Genomic DNA, 19,379 nt, shown 5'->3' on the forward strand with positions numbered 1-19,379 from the left:
CGAGCCGAGGGGGCGGAGCCACCGGGCTGAGGGGCGGGGCGCGCGGCAGAGCCAAACTAGGGTGAGAGTGTGAAGATGGCAGCTGCCGAGGAGCCGAAGCCCAAAAAGCTGAAGGTGGAGGCGCCACAAGCGCTGAGGTGAGGAGCTGCCCGACGTGGGGAGGAGGGAGACGGCACTTGTGGCGAGCCAAGGCCCACGTGGGCTGGCGCAGCTGGATGGTGTTTGCGTTGGTGGGGCCAACAAGCAGGAGCTGCCGCTCGGGGAGTTGCCCGCGTGGCCGGCTGCTCATTGCCCCCTTGGTTTGGACCATGCTCAGGTGCATTCCCGGCCCTGGCAGCCATTGACCAATCAGAGCAGCTGGCCCGGGGGCCGAGCCTTCCGCTGGCGCCACGTGCGAGTCCTCGCGGGCTGCGCTAGCGCGACCCCAAAGGACCCGTCCGGAGCTGCATCCTTCCCTGGGGTGTAGCGGGAACGAGCCCCGTGCTTCCTGGACCCCGGTGAAAGATAAAATTCTTGGGATTTTCCCAAAGGCGTTGCGGTAGAGCATTTTGACCTTCTTTTTCTTTTGGTCACCTCTCTGAAATCATCTTTGGAGACCCCCCCTATCCGGGACCGGAATCTACCTCGGAGGCTTTGGCTGGGGTAGCCTTTGGCTAAATAGTTAGGGAAGTTTTGTTTGTTTTTCTTTTTTTCTTTGCATATTTGGCAGCCGCGGAGAGAGTGCTCTCCCAACACCTGACACAAGTAATTGATGTTGCAACTTTCACTTATAAAAAGCCGTTTGTTAAAAAGCCTTTCTTCCTAATAAGTCCAGAGTGCAATCTTTGATGCCTTTGAAGTGCTCATCGGAAGGCAGCGATTTTTCTATCTAAAAATAGACGCATCAAACTGATTTAGAACTGTGGGGTTATCACTGATTGTACAAGACAAATCCTATTTACTTCAACATATCTTCTCCATGTTCATAAGAATAATTTCTTCACAACTGAAAAGAAAAGGTTAGGTAGGAGCTCCGTATCATGTTTCTGGTTGAAATGGGTGATGACCAAATCCTTTCCAGTGGCTTTAAAATATGGCTACTCTTCTTAGAGGTTATTGTGCATGTCTAATACCACGAACGTTAAAAAAAATAACAAACCTTGAGGATGTTTTATTTTAAATTTTAGATTATCTGTGCCAGTGGGATGGCTCAGCATATAGAGGCATTGGCTGCCAAGTCCGATGACCTGAGTTGAGACTCCAGGACCCACGTGGTGGACTGAGTGAACCTTTTCTTCTGTTGTCCTCTGACCTTCACATGTGGCCCCCCCACTAAGTAAATAGTAACTGTCTCCTTAGATTTCTTTTAATAAAAGCAATACTTTATATATAATGATGATCCATTTTAACAATATTTACAATCTGTAGTAATGATATAAAGGCTCTATGAAAGAAAGGCAGAGATTCATATTTTACAGGTGAGGATATTGAAGTTCAAATAACATTTAAGAAAGGGAAATACGAACCCAGCGTATCAGGATACAAGTTTATTATTTGATTCTAGTGTGTTTATACAACATCCAAGGCATGCCTCTGTTTGCTTATGTGTCTTTAAAAATGATCCATGGTAATGTTTGGCACTGAAATATATATGTGCCAGGCACTGTTTCTGCATTCTACATGTTTTAACTCAATACCATAACAACCCGATAAGATAATCTCTATTACTATCTCAATTTAACCAAAAAGGAAACAGGCACATATCTGTTGTTTATGTCTATTTAAAACTTGTAAATAATTTAGATGAATAAAATTCACCTTACTTAATGCTAACCCAGTGCCATGTGCAGAGATGAAGTTAAAAGATTAGGTATTTTGACTACGGGGACAAATCTCTAATTTTATGCAGGGATCTTTGCTATTGACTTCCTACTTTTATTATACTGTATTAGTTTACCTTTCAGGATTGCTGTATGATAATGCATTTAGAGTGAATTACTGTATGATTAGCTTGGCAGTTAAGAGATTTCTACCAATTTTGTTTAACTGTTAAGGAAAATGACTTATAAATTATTAGAACAATTTAATGTATAGAGTCAGTCGTGGGGAACAAGTAAATTATTTATAGATGTCAGGGAATTTGGGAATCTGTGAGAAGTTCAGTTAGCTTTAGAGAAATAATTCTTATATATGTGTATGTTTGTGTGAATGTGTGTCATTTGTATGCCAGAAGAGGGCTTTGGCTGCCCTAGAGCTGAAGGTAAAGATAATTGGGAGCCACCTGATGTGAGTGCTGGGAACCAAGCTTGGCTCCTCTGGAAGAGCATATGCTCTTGCTCTTTTTTTTTTTTTTTTTAAATTTTTATTTAATGTGCATTGGTGTTTTTGCCTGCATGTCTGTGTGAGAGTGTCACATCCTCTGGAACTGGAGTCACAGACAGTTGTGAGCTTCCCTGTGGGTATTGGGAATTGAACCCAGGTCCTCTGGAAAGGCGGTCAGTGATCTTAACTGCTGAGCCATCTCTTCAGCCCTGAGCATATGCTGTTAACCATTGAGCCACCCTTCTAGCCTAGGAAGTGTTTTTAACTAGGGGAATTTTATCTTAGAAGAAACATTTGGCCAAACCTGGTGATAATTTTGGTGGAGTGGGGGAGGAGAGTAAAGTTTAAAGCTGCTGCCGGAGGGCTGGGGAGATGGCTGAGAGGGTAAACGTGTTTACTGCTGAGCCTGACAGCCCGTGTCCGTCCAGATCCAGGACCCATGGCGTGTGCACTCATGCATGGGCACACACAATAAACAAACAAATAAATGTCATTTAAAACATGCAAAAAGCTAGCATGGTGTCCCATGACTTTAATCCCAACAGTCGGGAAGCAGAAGCAGGCAGATCTCTGTAGGTCTCAGGTCAACCAGGGCTATATAGTGAGACCCTTTGTAAACAGCAACATCTGAAACCTATAGCAGAGATTTCCTTGTTTTGTCCCCTCATGATGCTCCCCATGTATTAAATGATATTCTAGGCATCTTAACAGTACAGAAGACGCCTCCCTATGATAAGAGATGGTCAGGCCAAAATTATCGGTACTGTTGAGAGTGAGGATTGCGTTAGGGAGACCATCTGACAAGAGTATCTTCCTATCTTATTCTTTATTGTTTTTTAGACCGATTGCTTTTTAGGGCATACCAGTTAATAAAGTTTCAAAGAAAGAATCAGACTGTAACATGTTTCCAGGTAGAAACAGTAATTGAGTAGCAGACATTTGTACAAGGACTACTTAATTTTCTTTTCTCTCCTTTGGAAATGTTATTCAAGTTCATTGCTTCAGCGGTCACCTCTAAGAAGACACAACACCTTCCAAGTAGTGTTGAACACATGCCAAGTCTGTTCTTTCAGGCTGTCTTTCAAGTATGTGCTATTTTAGGCATGGTGCTAAAAACTGGGTATTGAGAGAAAGAAGAAGGTAAGATCCAGATGCCACTCTCCTCCTGGGGACTAAGTAGAATTTGGGAAAGTAAAACCTGAGCATTAGTAAGACAATAAGAAATTAACCAGGTATGAAATAAGGTATCTGCCTTTATAGGAAAATGATTCTGGAAGCAGGTCCGCTGTTGGGGATTGAAAATGAGACCATTTGACTTGACTGGAGTAGACAGTAATAAGTGTCTAGGCTTCATGTTGGGCATCTTCCTATGTGCTATTTCTGTCTGTATATTCTCATGTAGCCCAGGCTGGCCTTGAACATGATTTGGAACCAAGGATGACCTTAAACTTGTGTTTTCCTGGCTCCATCTCACCAGTGCTGGGATACCCAGTTTTCAGAAGCTAGTTTTAACTGTTGAATGTCCCCAAGTGCTTTGCTGATCTCTAAAGTCACATACATGCAAGCAAATCCATCTCTTGTCCTAGATGTGGACTCTCTCCCATGGCTCCTGTGTCAGTTAGGAGCAGTGCGAACCTCCCTTTCTCTGAAGTGTAGACTTCATCTTGGCTTAGGTTTTTCTTAGCTTTTTAGCTAGTTCCTGTGCCTCCAGTTTCAAGCTCTGCCATATCAATTTTAGATACAACTCTACTTAATCATCAGAGCAAATATTTGTTACTGTGGACTTGGTATTGGGAAAGACTGAATCCTAAGAGCCAGTTAGCGTGACTCCTTCTGACATTAATGATTAAAGAGTGTTCAGAGGGTCTGGGGAAGGATGGGTCAGTGGGGAAGGCACTTACCTCGCAAGCAGGAGGGTTTGATCCCTGGAACACATGCAAACATGCCAAGTGTAGTGGTGCACTTCTACCCAGCGCGGGGAGGGCGGAGACACAGGATCCTTAGGCCAATTGGCAAGCTCCAGGCTAATGAGAGACATTCTGTCCAAGGAGGGGGACTGAATTCCCAAGGATGACACCTAAGATTGTCTCCTGGCCTCCGCATATATGCAAACATGTGTACCAGCGCACTTACGTGCACACTTGAAAAAAGATTGTTTAAGGGTCATATCTTTCAGTATTATTTAAAAAGAAACAGACAGCAGTTTTCTATTCAGCAAACACTGAGCTTTCCCCAAATACTGCTTCCTAAACACTTCACTCATAAACCCCTATTTTTCTTTTCCCTAGTCCCCTATATCACCACACCCCCGTGTTTTAAAATTACACTGTGGACCTAAAAACAAGTGTGTAAGTATGACAGGTGATCAGAGAAGAGTTTTAGTAATGTCTTGCAAAACACATTTCCCCCCCTTCAGAAAACAGTGTGGAAGACGAGAACAATGAGCATGTGCTCATAGTGGTCTGCTAAGATTAACTGAGGAAAATATGTTCAGACCAAAAAGGCTGCTGGTGTATTGTACAATGTCTGGTCATAATAACTATTCAACTAAAGTCTGTTGTTGTACAGAGTAGGACTGATAGGTACCCTTCCCCGCTTCTAAACCCTATCAAACCCCATGCTTTTATTAATGTAGCCTAAAATTAAAATCTAGCGATGATAAGCTTTTAACTTATATTTACAGTTTAATCCTTTAAGGCGTTAGACTATGAAGGAATAGAAAGCAAATTCTTCTAGAGACAGTTTGTATAAGATCCTTTTCTGGGCTTTATGTACTTGGATGCAATAAATGTTGGGTTGTGGGAGGATGGAGGGAGAATGAGAGACAGACTGTGCGACTAGCCTGAGTATCAGAGGGCAGGCCTGGAGGTGCTTGAGCTCAAGGAAAATGGAAAGGGCTCTAGGAAAAGATTGGCGTTGAAGACTGCTTCTGATTTTAAACATAAGGCCAGACTCAGTAACACTAAGCATGAGCTGATGAGCTCCCCACCATCCTGGAACAAGGCTCCATTTTCCTCCTTGGATTAAAATCCCATCTGTGTGCAAAATGCTCATAATTGGGGTGGGAGGCAAAGGGAATGAAGGTCTAAAGAGCTTTTCAGTCAGGGTGGAAGGCAGTGCATAAGGTCGTGGTTTCTGGAATCAAGATGTGGTGTGATTCCTGTTCCGAATAGCTAATTATCTTGGGAAGACTGTTTACTTGCTTTGTGCATCTTTTCTCACTTGTAGAATGGATTTTGGAAGAGTATCTACCTAATGAGATTGTTAGCTATTAAGAAAATGGACATAAAACATAGTAAATGTTGAATTAGTCTAAAACAATAAAAGTTGAGTAGCTGCTATTATCATGATATTGCTTATCTTGTGATGTCGTACTCAGCTCCAAATTCTCCACAAGTAAATTTTAAAGAGAAAAGAAAACAGCAATACTTAACAAGAGGTGGGCTTGGTGGTATATACATGTCATAACAGCACAAGAGAGTCTGAGGCAGGAGGACTATAAGTTCTGGACCAGCCTTGGCAATGTAGTGAGTTTCGTCAGAGGAGTCTATGCTGTGGAACCCTTAAAAATCAAACAAGCTCCCTAAAATTTAAAAAAAGGTAAGCATCTCCAAGGGATGAAGTATCCAGTTATAATGTGGGTTCAGGAATTGGTGGAAATAACTTGGCGGGGGATCTGGAGCTAGATACCCTGGGTGAAACAAGGACCTGGCCTGTAGTTGCCTGAGAAGGCTGAACTCATCTGTTCTCCACTGTTACTTTAAAAAGCTGTGGATCTGAAGTGCAGACAGAAAGAAGCCCACTGCCAGATGGCTCAGCCTCAGGAGCTGTAAATTCCCTACTGTCTGTCACCTAGTACAAGAGCACTGGGCTTGGAGGTCATGGGCTCCCTAACTATAGTGACCTGCCTTGAAACTGCTGGGAGAAGAAGGAGAAGGTCTGAGATTATAGAAAGAAGGAAGACCCTCAGAAGATTGATACAGTCACCAGGAGATAAAGTCACTTAAAATCAAATGGAAATAGTAGAATGATTTCAAAATGACTAGTCTAAAGATCTATAGAGACAGAAGTGTTTATCAAAAAACAAGATGTTGCTGGGCGGTGGTAGCTCATACCTTTAATCCCAGCCCTTGGGAGGCAGAGCCAGGAGAATCTCTGCGAGTTTGAGGCCAGACTGGTCTACAGAGCGAGATCCAGGACAGGCACCAAAACTACACAGAGAAACTCTGTCTCGACCCCCCCCCCCCCCCCCCCCCCGCCAAACAACAACAATAAAACGAAAAACAAGATGTTATGAATAAGAAATATGTAAACATGAAATTGATGGATTTAGAGATGGGGTTTTTAGAACTAAACCCACACATGAAAATTAGACTCGGATCAGATGGATTTGAAGGGAAAACGAGTGAATTAGAGCAAAGTCCTTGGAGTGGTGGCGTAGCTCAGTAACAAAGAGCTATGCATGGGCTTGGGGGTTCAGTGTTATTTTCCAGCTTGAGAAAGAGAAGTATGAGAGAGACTTGGGGGTAGAAGTAGGATTATCAAGGTTTTAAGGTCCCTGGATGTGACAGTGCATGCTTTTAATCCCAGCAGGGTTAGAACCAAAGCAGGTGGAGCTCAATGAGTTTAGGGCCAGCCTGGTCTACATAGTGAGCTTTAGACCAGCCAAGGCTACTTAGTGAGACCCTGTCTCAAAAAAACAAAGAATAACCAAACAAAAGAGTTTATGGTCATCCTCAGCTATACAGATTATTCTGGGCTAAATGAGATACTGTCTCAAACAAGATTAAAAAAAAATTAAAAAAATAAAGAGAAATTGCTGGGAGGTGGTGGCACATGCCTTTAATCCCAGCACTTGGGAGGCAGAGGCAGGTGGATCTCTGTGAGTTCAAGGACAGCCTGGTCTACAGAGTGAGTTCCAGCGAGTTCTACACAGAGAAACCTTGTCTTGAAAAACAAAACACAGAAAGGAAAGAAAAAGAGAAATTAAAAGGTAGGAATATAAATTGAAAGGTACCAATTTATATGTATTGGAAGTTAAAAAAAAAGTGATATGAATGGCAGGAAGCCATATTGGAAGAGATGAGTGTATTAGACTTTTAAGAAAAGCCAAATTCCTCTGGTTGAAAGTATGCTCAAATTGGTGAAGACAAAAACAAACAAAACAACCCCAAACCTCAAAACCAAAAATTTCCTAAGACTGTAGACATGTTTAATTCTAATTATTTTAACCTGTATAAAAAAGTGAAAAATTGGTTGTAAATTTTGGTTAAAAATTGAAGTAATTGTGATTACCTGGCTTATGGTGTGGCGCTGTAGTCCTCGCTACTTGAAATGCTTAGACATAAGGATCACTTGAACGCAGGAATTGGGGGCTAGCCTGGGCAACATAAGGAACATCATCTCTTTAAAATTCACGATGATAATAGTTACATCTATGTAGAAGGATTGTGGATTGTTGTTGTTGGATTGTGGTGGGTTTTGTATGTGTGTGTATTTTAATTAAAAATTTTTTTCTAACTTTTATATTGAACATGAGTTATTAGTCAGGGTTCAATAAAGGAACAGAAATGAAAGAATGAAAAAAATATAAAAGGGATTTATTAGAGTGGCTTAGAAGCTATGGGCCAAGCAGTCCAACAGTGGATCTTCAGGCCAAGAGTCTGGTAGTTGTTCAGTCCACAAGGCCGGAGGATGTCTCAGTAGTCCCAGTCTGGTGTTGGAGTCCCAGGGAAGTCCTACACAGCTGTTAGTCTTCAGTGCCTGTCAGAATCCTGGAAAAGTCCGTTTTAACACCCCGAAGCCTCTGGAACAAGACAGCTTGCCAGCAAGAGTGAAGGCCAATAGGCAAAAGGCATGTCCTTTTGTATAGACTGCCACCAAAAGGTGTGGCTTGCTGGTAGGTCTTCCCACCTCAATGATCCAGTCAAGAAAATCCTTTCACAGGCTGCCCAACTGCTTGGGTTTTAGTTGACTCCAGACATAGTCAAGTTGACAGCCAAGATTAGCCATCAGACATATTTCTTAGGACTCTTGAGTTTAAGCTGGAGAATTTGATGTTCACTGGCCAGGTGCTGAATGGCCAAATATTACCATTACATCTCTTGGGACACCAAATATATCTGAAACATAGTAAAATAATTATTATGACTTTATTGTAGGCTGTAATTTTTGATCCATATTTTTGAAATCCCAAAGCTCTAGAAACTGGCAAAAAAAATTTAGAGTTGAATGTCTTAGTTGAGGTTCCTGCTGCTGTAATGAAACATCATGGGAAGGGAAGGGTTTATCGGATTTACACTTTCTCAGCACTCTTCATCATTGAGGGAAGCCAGGACAAGAACTCAAACAGGGTAGGATTCTGGAGGCAGGAGCTGATTTAGAGGCCATGGAAGAGTGCTTCTTACTGGCTTCCTCTCCATGGCTTGCTCAGCCTGCTTTCTTATAGAACCCAAAACCATTATTAGCTCAGGGATGGTACTACCTACAATGGGCTGGGCCCTGCCCAATAATCACTGCTTAAGAAAATGCCCGATAGGCTTGCCTACAGCCTGATTTTATGGACGCGTTGTCTTAATTGAGGCATTCCTCTCTGTTGACTCAGGGTTGTGTCAAGTTGACATTAAAATGGCCAGCATATTGGAAATGAATCAATTTGACAGTGAAACAAACTAATGTGAAGCTCTGTGTAGCTGTGGGAGGCAAATGTGTGTATTTTGTTTGGCACCTGTCAAAAGTGTCTGTTAAATGGCAAATTGCATGGGTTTCTTCTGGGGCATTTTATAAACTATGTTAGCGCACCCACTGTGTCAGCCTTCCTGCAGTCTGTAACATTCTGAATTCTAAAACATATCTAGCTTCCAGGGAGGGTGGCCCTTTATTGAGCATTAAAATAGTCAACTGTGGAGTATTTGAATTGGTAAAGGATCAATAACTTTTTATAAGTCAGTTGCTATTCTTTTGTTTCCTATAGCCAAGGCTAGCCTTGAACTTACTATATAGCCAAAGATGACCTCTTTAAAATTTGATTTGTGGGATGACAAGATGGCTTCCTCCACCTGAGTACATGGAAGTGTACACTCCATGAAAGGAACAGATAGTCAAGCTAGACCTGGCAAAACCTCCAAAGTAGTGTGGGAGGAAAGAAAAGAAATACCAATAATTAGCAAAACAGAACATCACTAAACAAATTCATAGGAAATAGTAAAACCCTTTCTATAATAACTTTAGATGTAAATGGCCTCACTTTACCACTAAAAAGATGTAGACTAATGGACTGGATTAAAAAGCAAGAACCAAGTATATGTTGTCTTCAAGAAATGTACTTAGCCAGCAAAGATATCAAAAAACTCACTATCAAAGGATGGAAAAAAATTGCCAAGCAAATGGAAACCCTGTATAAGCAGACATAACTGTCCTTATATTAGATACAGTGAGCTTCAAGCCAAAACTAATGAGAGAGAGAGGGGGCATTGCATATTAATAAAGGCAGCATTGCATCAAGAGGACAGAACACTTGTAAATAGTTGGCCAGCCTTGGGTACATTCTTATTCCCACACCCATCTGGGTGGGTGCTAGTGTGTGTAGGGAGTCAGTGAGTGGAGGTGGTGTTCATATTTGTGGGGAAGCAGGAGGTAGTCTTGAGTGAGCAGCAAGAGTCACTGCTACCAGTACCTTGTAGAGTGTAGAGTGGTGTTGTCCTCCTAGCAAGAGAAAAAGTTACATGGTATGGCACATAGAGACACTGTTAAGACAGCTCTGCAAATCAGTTAATCCAAAGAGAGCTTCATTCTTCAAGGTCCAGTCATCTTTGTAAAACTTTACCACCCAGTTTGCATGTGGCTCCTCTGGTGTTTGAACTTTGTACCGTGCTTTATTGCCTGCTCTGTATTTGTATTTTATTTCACCCATTGCTGCCTGAAGTCAGCCAACTAGATGAGCAGCCCTAAGCCCTCCTAACTGCTTCCTTCCACGCAATTTAACAACATGTGCTTTATGTGGAATTAGTTTTTAAATTTTTTAAAAATTTCGCCCTGTCCACCCACTCCCACGTATTTGTGTGTGTGTGTGTGTGTGTGTGTGTGTGTGTGTGTGTGTGTGTGTGTGTGTAGTCAGGAGACAACTCTTAGGAATTGGTTCTTTGTATTATGTTGGTTCCAGAGACTAAACTCAGGGTGAGCCTATAGTGAGAACCTATAAACAAACAAAAATAGCATTTAAGGGTTTATTTATTTTTGCATTCAGCAGTATAGAATGGATTTTTGTATTAGTTTGAAATTCTTACCTATTTGACAATAGATAGAACCTTAAAATACTTAATGGTTCCATGACGTTTTACCTCTTTTTGTTACACTGAATGAACTGGTGTACAAAACCAATCTGATACTAAAAGGTGATATAGCTAAGAAATTCATTTCTTGGATTGAATTTCTGGTTTGTTTAGAGACTAAAAAGCTTTTGACTGTGGCGGTCCTTTCTTGCATTTGTCCACAGGGAAAATTCCCTCCAGACATACCTACTTCTATGTAGACAGTAACTTTATTAACGCCCCATGTTAGTGTTTCCTTTTTTAACACACTAGAATTGCTTACTTGGTAGAGGAATGGATTTTCTGAAAGAGTGACTTTACATAGTCTATCTTAGTTGCCTGTCTAAATGGTGGCTCTTTCCCCAGGCTAGAAGGATAGAGTGTGTGTGTGTGTGTGTGTGTGTGTGTGTGTGTGTGTGTGTGTGTGTGTGTTTGCAGAGTAATGAGAGTCCCAAAGCAGCGAAGGGCAGTGACAGGTCCTAAATTCTCAGGGTGCTGTGTAATGCAGTATACAGTGCAACCAGAGGGTAGTGCCACAGTGGCCTTTTAAAGAAGTTTATAACTACATTTTAATTAAAAAAAGTTTCTACTAACTCACACAGAAGGGGTCACTTGCAAACAGAATATTATTGTAAAAGGATTAATACAGATTTCTAAAGTTTTCTCAAATTTCTTTAAGTTTGATGATATATATATAGCAAAACAAACATTTCATTCCCTGAGCCCCAGAGCTAGTCTAAACAACCATCTAATTGAAATACAAGAAAATTATCTCTTTGACAAATAAACAGTCCTCATGTGCTGTCTTTGAAGTTAACCACATTAGAGATTTGAACATCTTGGCTTACGGCCATGACTGAAGAAGTCTTAAGTCCTTTCTAAAACAGTTTTCAAAATTGTTTTCCCTCAGCGCTGCTGAGATCGTATCAGTTTTAGTTCTTAGTAGGTTGAAGTTTAAGCTGCTCTGTCATAAAGGTGATGTAGACGCCTTGTGGCTAAGTCTTTGTTCTCACACAATGAACTGGTTAGTGTATTTTAGTGCGAGATAGCATATGAAGGCACATTAAAGCATGCATTAACGCTGGGCTTGGTGGCAATCACCTTTAATCCCAGCACTGTGAGGCAGAAGCAGGCGACAGGCGACGGATCTCTGCAAGTTTGAGGCCAGCCTGGTCTACAGAGCACATTCTAGGACAGCCAGGGTTGTTACACAGAGAAACCATGTCTCAGAAACCACACACAAAAAAAACCAAAATAAAAAAGCTGTACATTAACAAATTCCATTTGGACTTGTCTGTTTTATTTAACCTTTGTCTAAATGTATGTAATTGGACTGTTTGGATTTGAGCTGTAATAATAAAGCACAATTTTATTATTAAATCCAGTAAGCACCAAATATGTAGAATAAAATAGTATTTTAAATAACAGAAAGGAAAAGAGATCCACCTGGCTGTGCCTCCAAAGTGCTGGGATTAAAGGTGTGTGCCACCACCCCCTGGCTGATTTGTCTTTTTTCTAGTGGGTGGATGGGGTGCAGGTTTTCTGTATGATCAGATGGCCTTTGGATGAGTACATCCCTATGTTTAAATATCCTAAGGATATTCTTTTTCTTTCTTTCTTTTTTTCTTCCTTCCTTTCTTTCTTTTTTCTTTTTAGTTTTTCTAGACAAGGTTTCTCTGTGTAAGCATCGGAGGTCAGTGACAGAGTCCTAGATTCCCAGGGTGCTGTGTAATGCAGTATACTGTGTAACCAGAGGATAGTGCCCCAGTGGCCTGGAATTCACTCTGTAGACCAAGCTGGCCTAGAACTCACAAAGATCTGCCTGCCTCTGAGGATTAAACGCTGGGATCAAAGGCATGTGCCACCATGCCCAGATTTCTTTCTCTTTTTAATTATTTATTTTGTTTGTTTGTGTTTATTTGTTTATCTGTTTATTTTGTGTGTGTGTGTGTATAAGGATGCTTGAATGCCATAGCCCACGTGTGAAGGTCAGAGGATAACTTGTGGAAACAGTTCTGTCCTATTGTAGGGTCCTGGGATTGACATCTGGTCGTCATCTCATTAGGCTCCATCTGTTTTTTTCCCATGTAACCCGGGGTAGTCTTGAACTCTCAATGTGGCCCGGGTTGGCTTTGGATTTGCAGGGATAATCCTTCCTCAGCCTCCCAAGTGCTGGATTTCAGGAGTATACCACCACACCTAGCTTAAGGATGCTTTGTAGAGAAATGAATGTCTCTGCTTACAGATATATCTGCTTCAGAAAACAGGGATCTGGGCTTCAGCATTCCTTTCTCTGGCAGCGCAGCGTTCCGCCTTTGTTTGTACTAAGTGAACAGAGTCTGTTCTTCCACTGGTGGGAACGCATAAACCACACCTGGGCCCTCTGACCTTAGTTCTTTGTGAAGCGTGCCTACATTCTGAAGACTTGATGGTATCCTGTAAATATCAAGTCAGATGTAGAGGGCTTTAATGTTTTGTTTTGTGTGTGTGTGTGTGTGTGTGTGTGTGTGTGTGTGTGTGTGTGTGTGTTGCCCATAAATCTTGTCTTTTTAAAAAAATTTTTCTCCTTGAGACAAGAGTCTTACTGTGTAGTCCTGGTTTGCCAGTAACTTGTTGTGTAGACCAGTCTGGCCTTGAATTCTTAGAGATCCCTCTAACACTGCTTCCTAGGTGCTGGGAAAAAGTTATGGGCCTTTTTTGGGCATGATCTTACTTCTCTAAATTAGCTAAATTCTTAGCCTTACTCCCCAAGGACTGCTTGGAAAGGCTGGTGGGAATGGGAGTGGGAGAAGGGTAGGGTGATGGCTGAGTGCAAATTCCTAGGGCGGTGGGAAGTGTTCCCTCCTAGAGCTGATATTTCCTGTAAATCTTGGCTTTGGTTGTGAAAGTCATCACAGACCTCAGGATGAGCCAGATGAAGCTTGGAAATGGTGATTCAGAATTGCATATAGTTTGTTTGGAGACTCATCAGACATGCTTTAGACTCCAGATTGTAGTGCTTGGTGAGGTCCTTACAAAGATAGAGTTTAATATTTGTTTCGCACTGTTGTGAGAATTGAAGTTCAGAGAGGTTAATTTGTTTCTCTAGGGAAACACAGCTAGCTTATTCCCTTAGCAGATATTAAATATCAGAAGTGAGATTTGATCCCACATCTTTTAATTTCCCATTGTAATATACTCTGAAACAAATGAAGGATTGATTTTCTTTGGATTTTGTTTAAGATGAAAACCACATATTTAAAGAAATGGTAATTACTTTACGCTTACATTTTCTTATTGAGCCTTCTGACATCATTATCTAAGCTGTCCTTAGCTGAGGAAATAAATGAAAGGTCAAGAGTTACTCCGCAGTGGGGGTTCATCTCACACTCAGGGCCTCTGACTCATCCTTCTTTGCTGTCTGTATTACACTACAAAGCTACTCATTGAGAAGTCCTTAAAGTGAATTCTGTATCCAGTAGGTACACACACTAATTAAAGAAATCCTCTGACAGTGTGTCAACTTTTGACTTTCCAGTTTTCTTTTACACGTGAAATTTAAATTATTTTACTTAATTTTTTTTTTTACATTTATTTAAATACGTGTGCCCCTCTGTGCCACATTTCATGTTTGTTGATGTCAGAAGACAACTTGATGGAGTTGGTTCTGCTACATCCCGAGTCCCGGGGGCTGAACTCCAGTTATCATGCTTGGTAAATGTCTTTATCTGCTGAGCCACCTCATCAGCTCCATACATGTAGTGTTTTCAACTAGGAGGAAATATTCTCTTGTGGGATCCACTTAATGGTATGTCTTATCAATGGCTTAACTCACTTACCTTGGATTTTGAGCAGCTTGGATTGTCCAGTTAATAACTTGGGAAAACCAATTTTGCTTTGTGCTCTCTAGTTAAAATGTCCCAGGTAAGAGAATAATTTCTGATGGGTTTGTTTGCTTTAGAGATTTTGCACTTTTCCTTGACACTAACAGTTTGAATGTTATTTTTTTAGTGTTTTCATTATTAAGATAATGTAGGATGGAAGCTGGAGAGGTGGTCTGCAGTTAGGACTGCTTACTGCTCTTTCAGAGGACCCTAGTTTGGTTGCCAGCACCTGTATCAGGTGCCTCTTCTAGCCTCCATGGGCACCTGTAAATACATGATATATACACATGTGACCATGTGTGTGTGTGCGCGCGCGCGCAACACACAAAAAATAAAAAATAAAACCTTTAAAATGCAGGATAAAAATTCAGAAACTTGGGTTCAGAGAGTTTAAATATTGTGCCTATAATTACATTAAGTTTTGGGACTAGTATTTAAACTGCAACGTGTCTTATTATACTATTTGTATCAATTTTCTACAATTTTGAGATCTAAAACAGCAATCAACAGTGATGTATAGGATTAAAATATTAAGCAGATTTTTGCTTTAGCCAGTATTCCTATCTTACACAGGGAACAATTACTAGTAATCTTCTAAGAAGCTGCTAATCTGTTAATACTGCTAATAATTTAAAATCCTATCATAACATCAGAGATGAAAATCTTTTGCTTTAGAAATAACCCACAAGTAGCCTTGGGCCATGGGCAATTGTAAAAACAAACAAAAAAACTCGTGGTAGCTTATTTGTTGGTGAATCCCCAGCACTCAGCAAGCTGAGGCAGGAGGATTGCATTTTTGAAATCAACCTGGGCTACACAGCAAGACCTGTCTAAAAAACAAACAAACAGGGCTAGTGAAATGGCTCAGCAGGTCAGGGTGCTTGCCGATGTGCCTGATGGCCTGAGTTCATTCTCTCAGACCCACATGGTGGACAGAGAGCACCAACTTGAAACTCATTGTCCTCTGATCTCCACACGCGTGCCATGGCACATGTGAGTCCGTGCACATAATAAATAAGTGCAAAGAATTGAAGAAAAAAAAAACGCAAACAAATGGTGCCAGGAGTACTAGTTCATACTTTTAATCCTAACTGTCAGGAGGCAGAGGCAAGTAGATCTCTATAAATTGAGACTAGCCTGGTGAGACCATAGTGACTTCCCGGCCTGTTTTAGGCTACCTAGTGAGACACTGTCTCAAAATATCACAAAAACAAAACAACAAGCAAAAAAGAAATAAAAAGTAACCTTTATAAAAAATGTTAATTTTCAGGTAGCCTATTAAAAAATTATGTATATGGAGTGTTTTGCTTTTATGTATGTCTGCATACCTCTTGTGGGTTATTGGTGCACACAGAGGCCAGAAGAAAGCATTGAGTGTCCTGGAACTGGAGTTACAGATGGTTGTGAATCACAATGTAGGTGCTGGGAATTGAATCTGGGTCCTCTGGAAGAACAGACTGCTGAACCATCTCTTTAGCCTTCTCTGGGTAGCCTATTTTGAAGAGTATGATTGCAAAATTTCTTTAAATAGTATTTAAAAATTTCACTTTTGGTTTTTCGAGACAGGGTTTCTCTGTATAGCTTTGCACCTTTCCTGGAACTCATTTGGTAGCCCAGGCTGACCTTGAACTCAGATCTGCCTGGCTCTGCCTCCCAGAGTGCTGGGATTAAAGGCGTGCGCCACCACTGCCCGGCTAAAATTTCACTTTCATCATGCTTGATAAGCATAGGAAAAAGGAAATAAAAGGAGGGAAATAGATTTTGGAATGAGGACATGTGTAGCCATAAGTTTTCTCAGGTCCTTCCAGGCCCCGAGGTCCCTCAGCTGCTTATAAAATAATCATTTAGAGGCTTAACATTATCTATCAACTGTATGGGACTATGGCAGGCTTCTTGCTAGCTACCTCCTATAGTTTAATTCAACCCATAACTATTAATCTATATATTGCCACATGTTCCATGGCTTTACCTGCATCCCATTACATGTTGCTCCTAGGATGGCAGTATGGCGTTTCCCCCACTCTGCCTTTCTCTTTCCTGTCTTTCTCCTTGGATTTCCCCCTGCCTCTAAGCTGCCTTGTCATAGGCCACAGCAACTTATTTATTAACCAATAGGAACAACATAAATTCACAGCAACAGAAAGACATCCCCCAGCACCAGTATTTTATAAAAGAGAAGCAGAGACATATTGGTGGGCAACCCTTGTAATTCTCGGTACTAAGGAGGCTGAGGCAGAAGATCTTGGGTTTGAGGCTGGCCAGACGGATGTACCTTAATGAGGAGACCTTCCTTTGGAGGAGGGGCAGAGGGAAAGAAGAGGGTAGAGATTATTAATACACTATTAACTTTGTGAAACTGTTTCTGTTATGTGTGTGTGTAGGATCTGTAGCTACAATGTGAAATGTATTCATACTGAATATGCTTTCCAATTCCAAAGTTAGGGTTTTTGTTAAGCTTCAAGAGTCTGGTTCAGAAGTTCAGAATGGGACTGAACTATGTATCCACAATTTAAAAAAAATATATATATATCTCTATATATCTAAGATTTTAATTCTTATTCTTTGAAAGATGATTACTTTTGACAGGCGTGGTAGCACATGCCATTAGTCCCATCACAGATGCAGAGGCAGGTGGACCTTTGAGTTCCAGGCTAGCCTGGTCTACAAAGTTACTTTCAGGACAGCTGGGGCTACACACAGAAACCCTGTTTCAAACCTGCCCCCTCCCCCCCCAAAAAAAAATAATTAATTTTTTTGTTATTGTTTATCGAGACAGGGTTTCTCTGTGTAGCTTTGGAGCCTGTCCCGGAACTCATTTTGGAGACTAGGCTGGCCTTGAACTCACAGAGATCCGCCTGGCTCTGCCTCCCGAGTGCTGGGATTAAAGGTGTGCGCCACCACTGCCCGACCTTTGTTTTTTTGAGACAGAGTCTACGTATGTGTTTCAGGCTGGCAACCTTCCTGCCTAAGTCTTCCAAGTGCTAGGATCACAGGCATGAGCTACCCCTCTGGGGTAACTTTTAATTAATTAGTCAACTTTGTGTTTTTGAGACAATGTGTGTTTCCATAGCCCAGGCTGGCTTTGATCTCACAGTCCTGCCTCTGCTGCCCATGTGCTGGGATTATACACAAGTGTAACAGTGTCTGGCCGAGGAATATTTTTATTTATCTTAAAGATTTATTTTATTTTAAATTGCTGTGTTTGTGTGGGTTTGTGCACATGTGAGTGCAGATACCCTCAGAGTCCAGAAGAGGGTGTCAGATTCTTTGGAGCTGTAGTTTCAGGCCTTTGAGAATTGCCTAACATTGGTGTGTTTTTAAACACTGAGTCATTTCTCCCAAGGAAGATTTTTTTTTTTTTTTCTGGAGCTGAGGACCGAACCCAGGGCCCAAGCGCTCTACCACTGAGCTAAATCCCCAACCCGGAAGATTTTTTAAATTAAAAATTATGTGGTGGTTGTTATTGTTATTACTAATGTGTATGGGTGTTTTGCATACATGCATGTCTGTGCTTGCCTGGTCATCTAGGAAGCAGAAGAAATTGTTGGGTCCTGTGGGACTGGAGTTAGAAATAGTTGTGAGCCTCCATGTCAGTGCTGGAACTTGAACATGGGTCCTCAGGAAGACTAGCCAGTGCTCTTAAGTACTAAACTATCTCTCCAGCTCCTAAAGGAAGACTTAGATTTCAGTTCCATCATTTCAAAACCAACCGGGTAAATGTGATTATTTTTCAGAACATTTTCGTTAAAAAAATGCATTCTGTATTAACGACCATACTTGACTTTACTCTCCTGTGGAAAATGGTAAGCATTAGGAGTTTGACAAAGGACATACCTCTAACCCGATATCTTTAAATTTTTAACAGTGGAACCTTTATGAACATTTGTGGTCACTTCTGAGTCTCATAAAATTTTAGTATGAAATAATTTTACTGATGTTTAAATTGATTTGTCCAAGCTAAATGTCTGAGATAGAAGCTTCTAGTAATAGTAATTAGTAGTAGTAAATTTGCTATTCTCTTTCCTCCCCTTCCCTTTTTAAAAACAGTGTGTCTCTATGAAATCCAAGCTGCCCTCAAACTCTGTGTAGTACAGGCTAGCTTTGAACCTTGCGCGCTCTTGCCTCAGCTTCTGCATGGCTGGGAGTATATGTGAATGCGATTACACTGATGGCCTCTAAATTCTTGGAGGGTGGAAAAGAAAAGCTTTTTTATTTTGATTAAAAAAAAAAAAGTCATTTTGACAGAAATGAAATTGTGGTTGAAATGTTAACAAATCTAAGAAAAGTAGTTTCTGAAAGTATTTTGTACGATGCTGTAGCTACTTAGAAAGCTGTGTGTGACTGGATTAGTGCCTCGTGGATAAAATGCTGTGAGACTTGGGTATTTATAAAAGTCTCAGACATGCTAGAACACCTTGAGTTTATTCCAGTGATACTGGGTGCTGTAGTGTATGTAATTAGCCCCAGTTCTAAAGTCAGACTGTCGTGGCTTGGGTTTCTGGCCTATATGAAGTATGACTTGAGACGGATTATTTAATCACTTGGAGCTTCAGAGTTTTTCCTCTGTAAAATGTAAAGTGTGACAGTAATGCATCTTCTGCCAGGGCTGCCGTGGTTCTGGCGGGAGAGTACTTGGTGACTTACACAGCGTTGTGTCTAGTGTAATCAAGGCCGACACGAGTTTTATGTACACCCGAGGCTGCTAGAAGATGCCAAAGTAGAGTTGTTCCCCTTAAGGCTATTGTCCTGTGAAACCGAATACACAAGTCAGGTCACATATTTTTATTTCATTGATAGAAAACAGAAAACAGGACTGGAGAGATGACTCCGGAGTTAAGAGCACTTGCCGCTTCAGTAGCGAACCTGATTTCGTTCCCAGCACCTACAGTGGCTCACAATGGGCTGT

At 41.2% G+C, this 19,379-nt stretch overlaps 1 protein-coding gene across 2 annotated transcripts in view; it reads left to right on the top strand.

Annotated features, from left to right (window-relative positions):
• The first annotated feature begins 19 nt into the window (after positions 1-19).
• The window catches only part of Adk (adenosine kinase), a 409,106-nt gene continuing 389,746 nt past the window's right edge, over positions 20-19,379 (top strand). For both annotated transcript variants that reach the window (XM_052733565.1, XM_052733567.1), the window contains exon 1: positions 20-137. In XM_052733565.1, the coding sequence (XP_052589525.1) occupies positions 76-137 (62 nt within the window). In that variant the 5' untranslated portion in view covers positions 20-75. The remainder of the gene's footprint in view (positions 138-19,379) is intronic.

This window comes from Peromyscus californicus, unplaced genomic scaffold (assembly GCF_007827085.1).
Source record: "Peromyscus californicus insignis strain IS unplaced genomic scaffold, ASM782708v3 Scaffold_12__1_contigs__length_115047231, whole genome shotgun sequence".
In the NCBI taxonomy this organism is placed as follows: domain Eukaryota; kingdom Metazoa; phylum Chordata; class Mammalia; order Rodentia; family Cricetidae; genus Peromyscus; species Peromyscus californicus.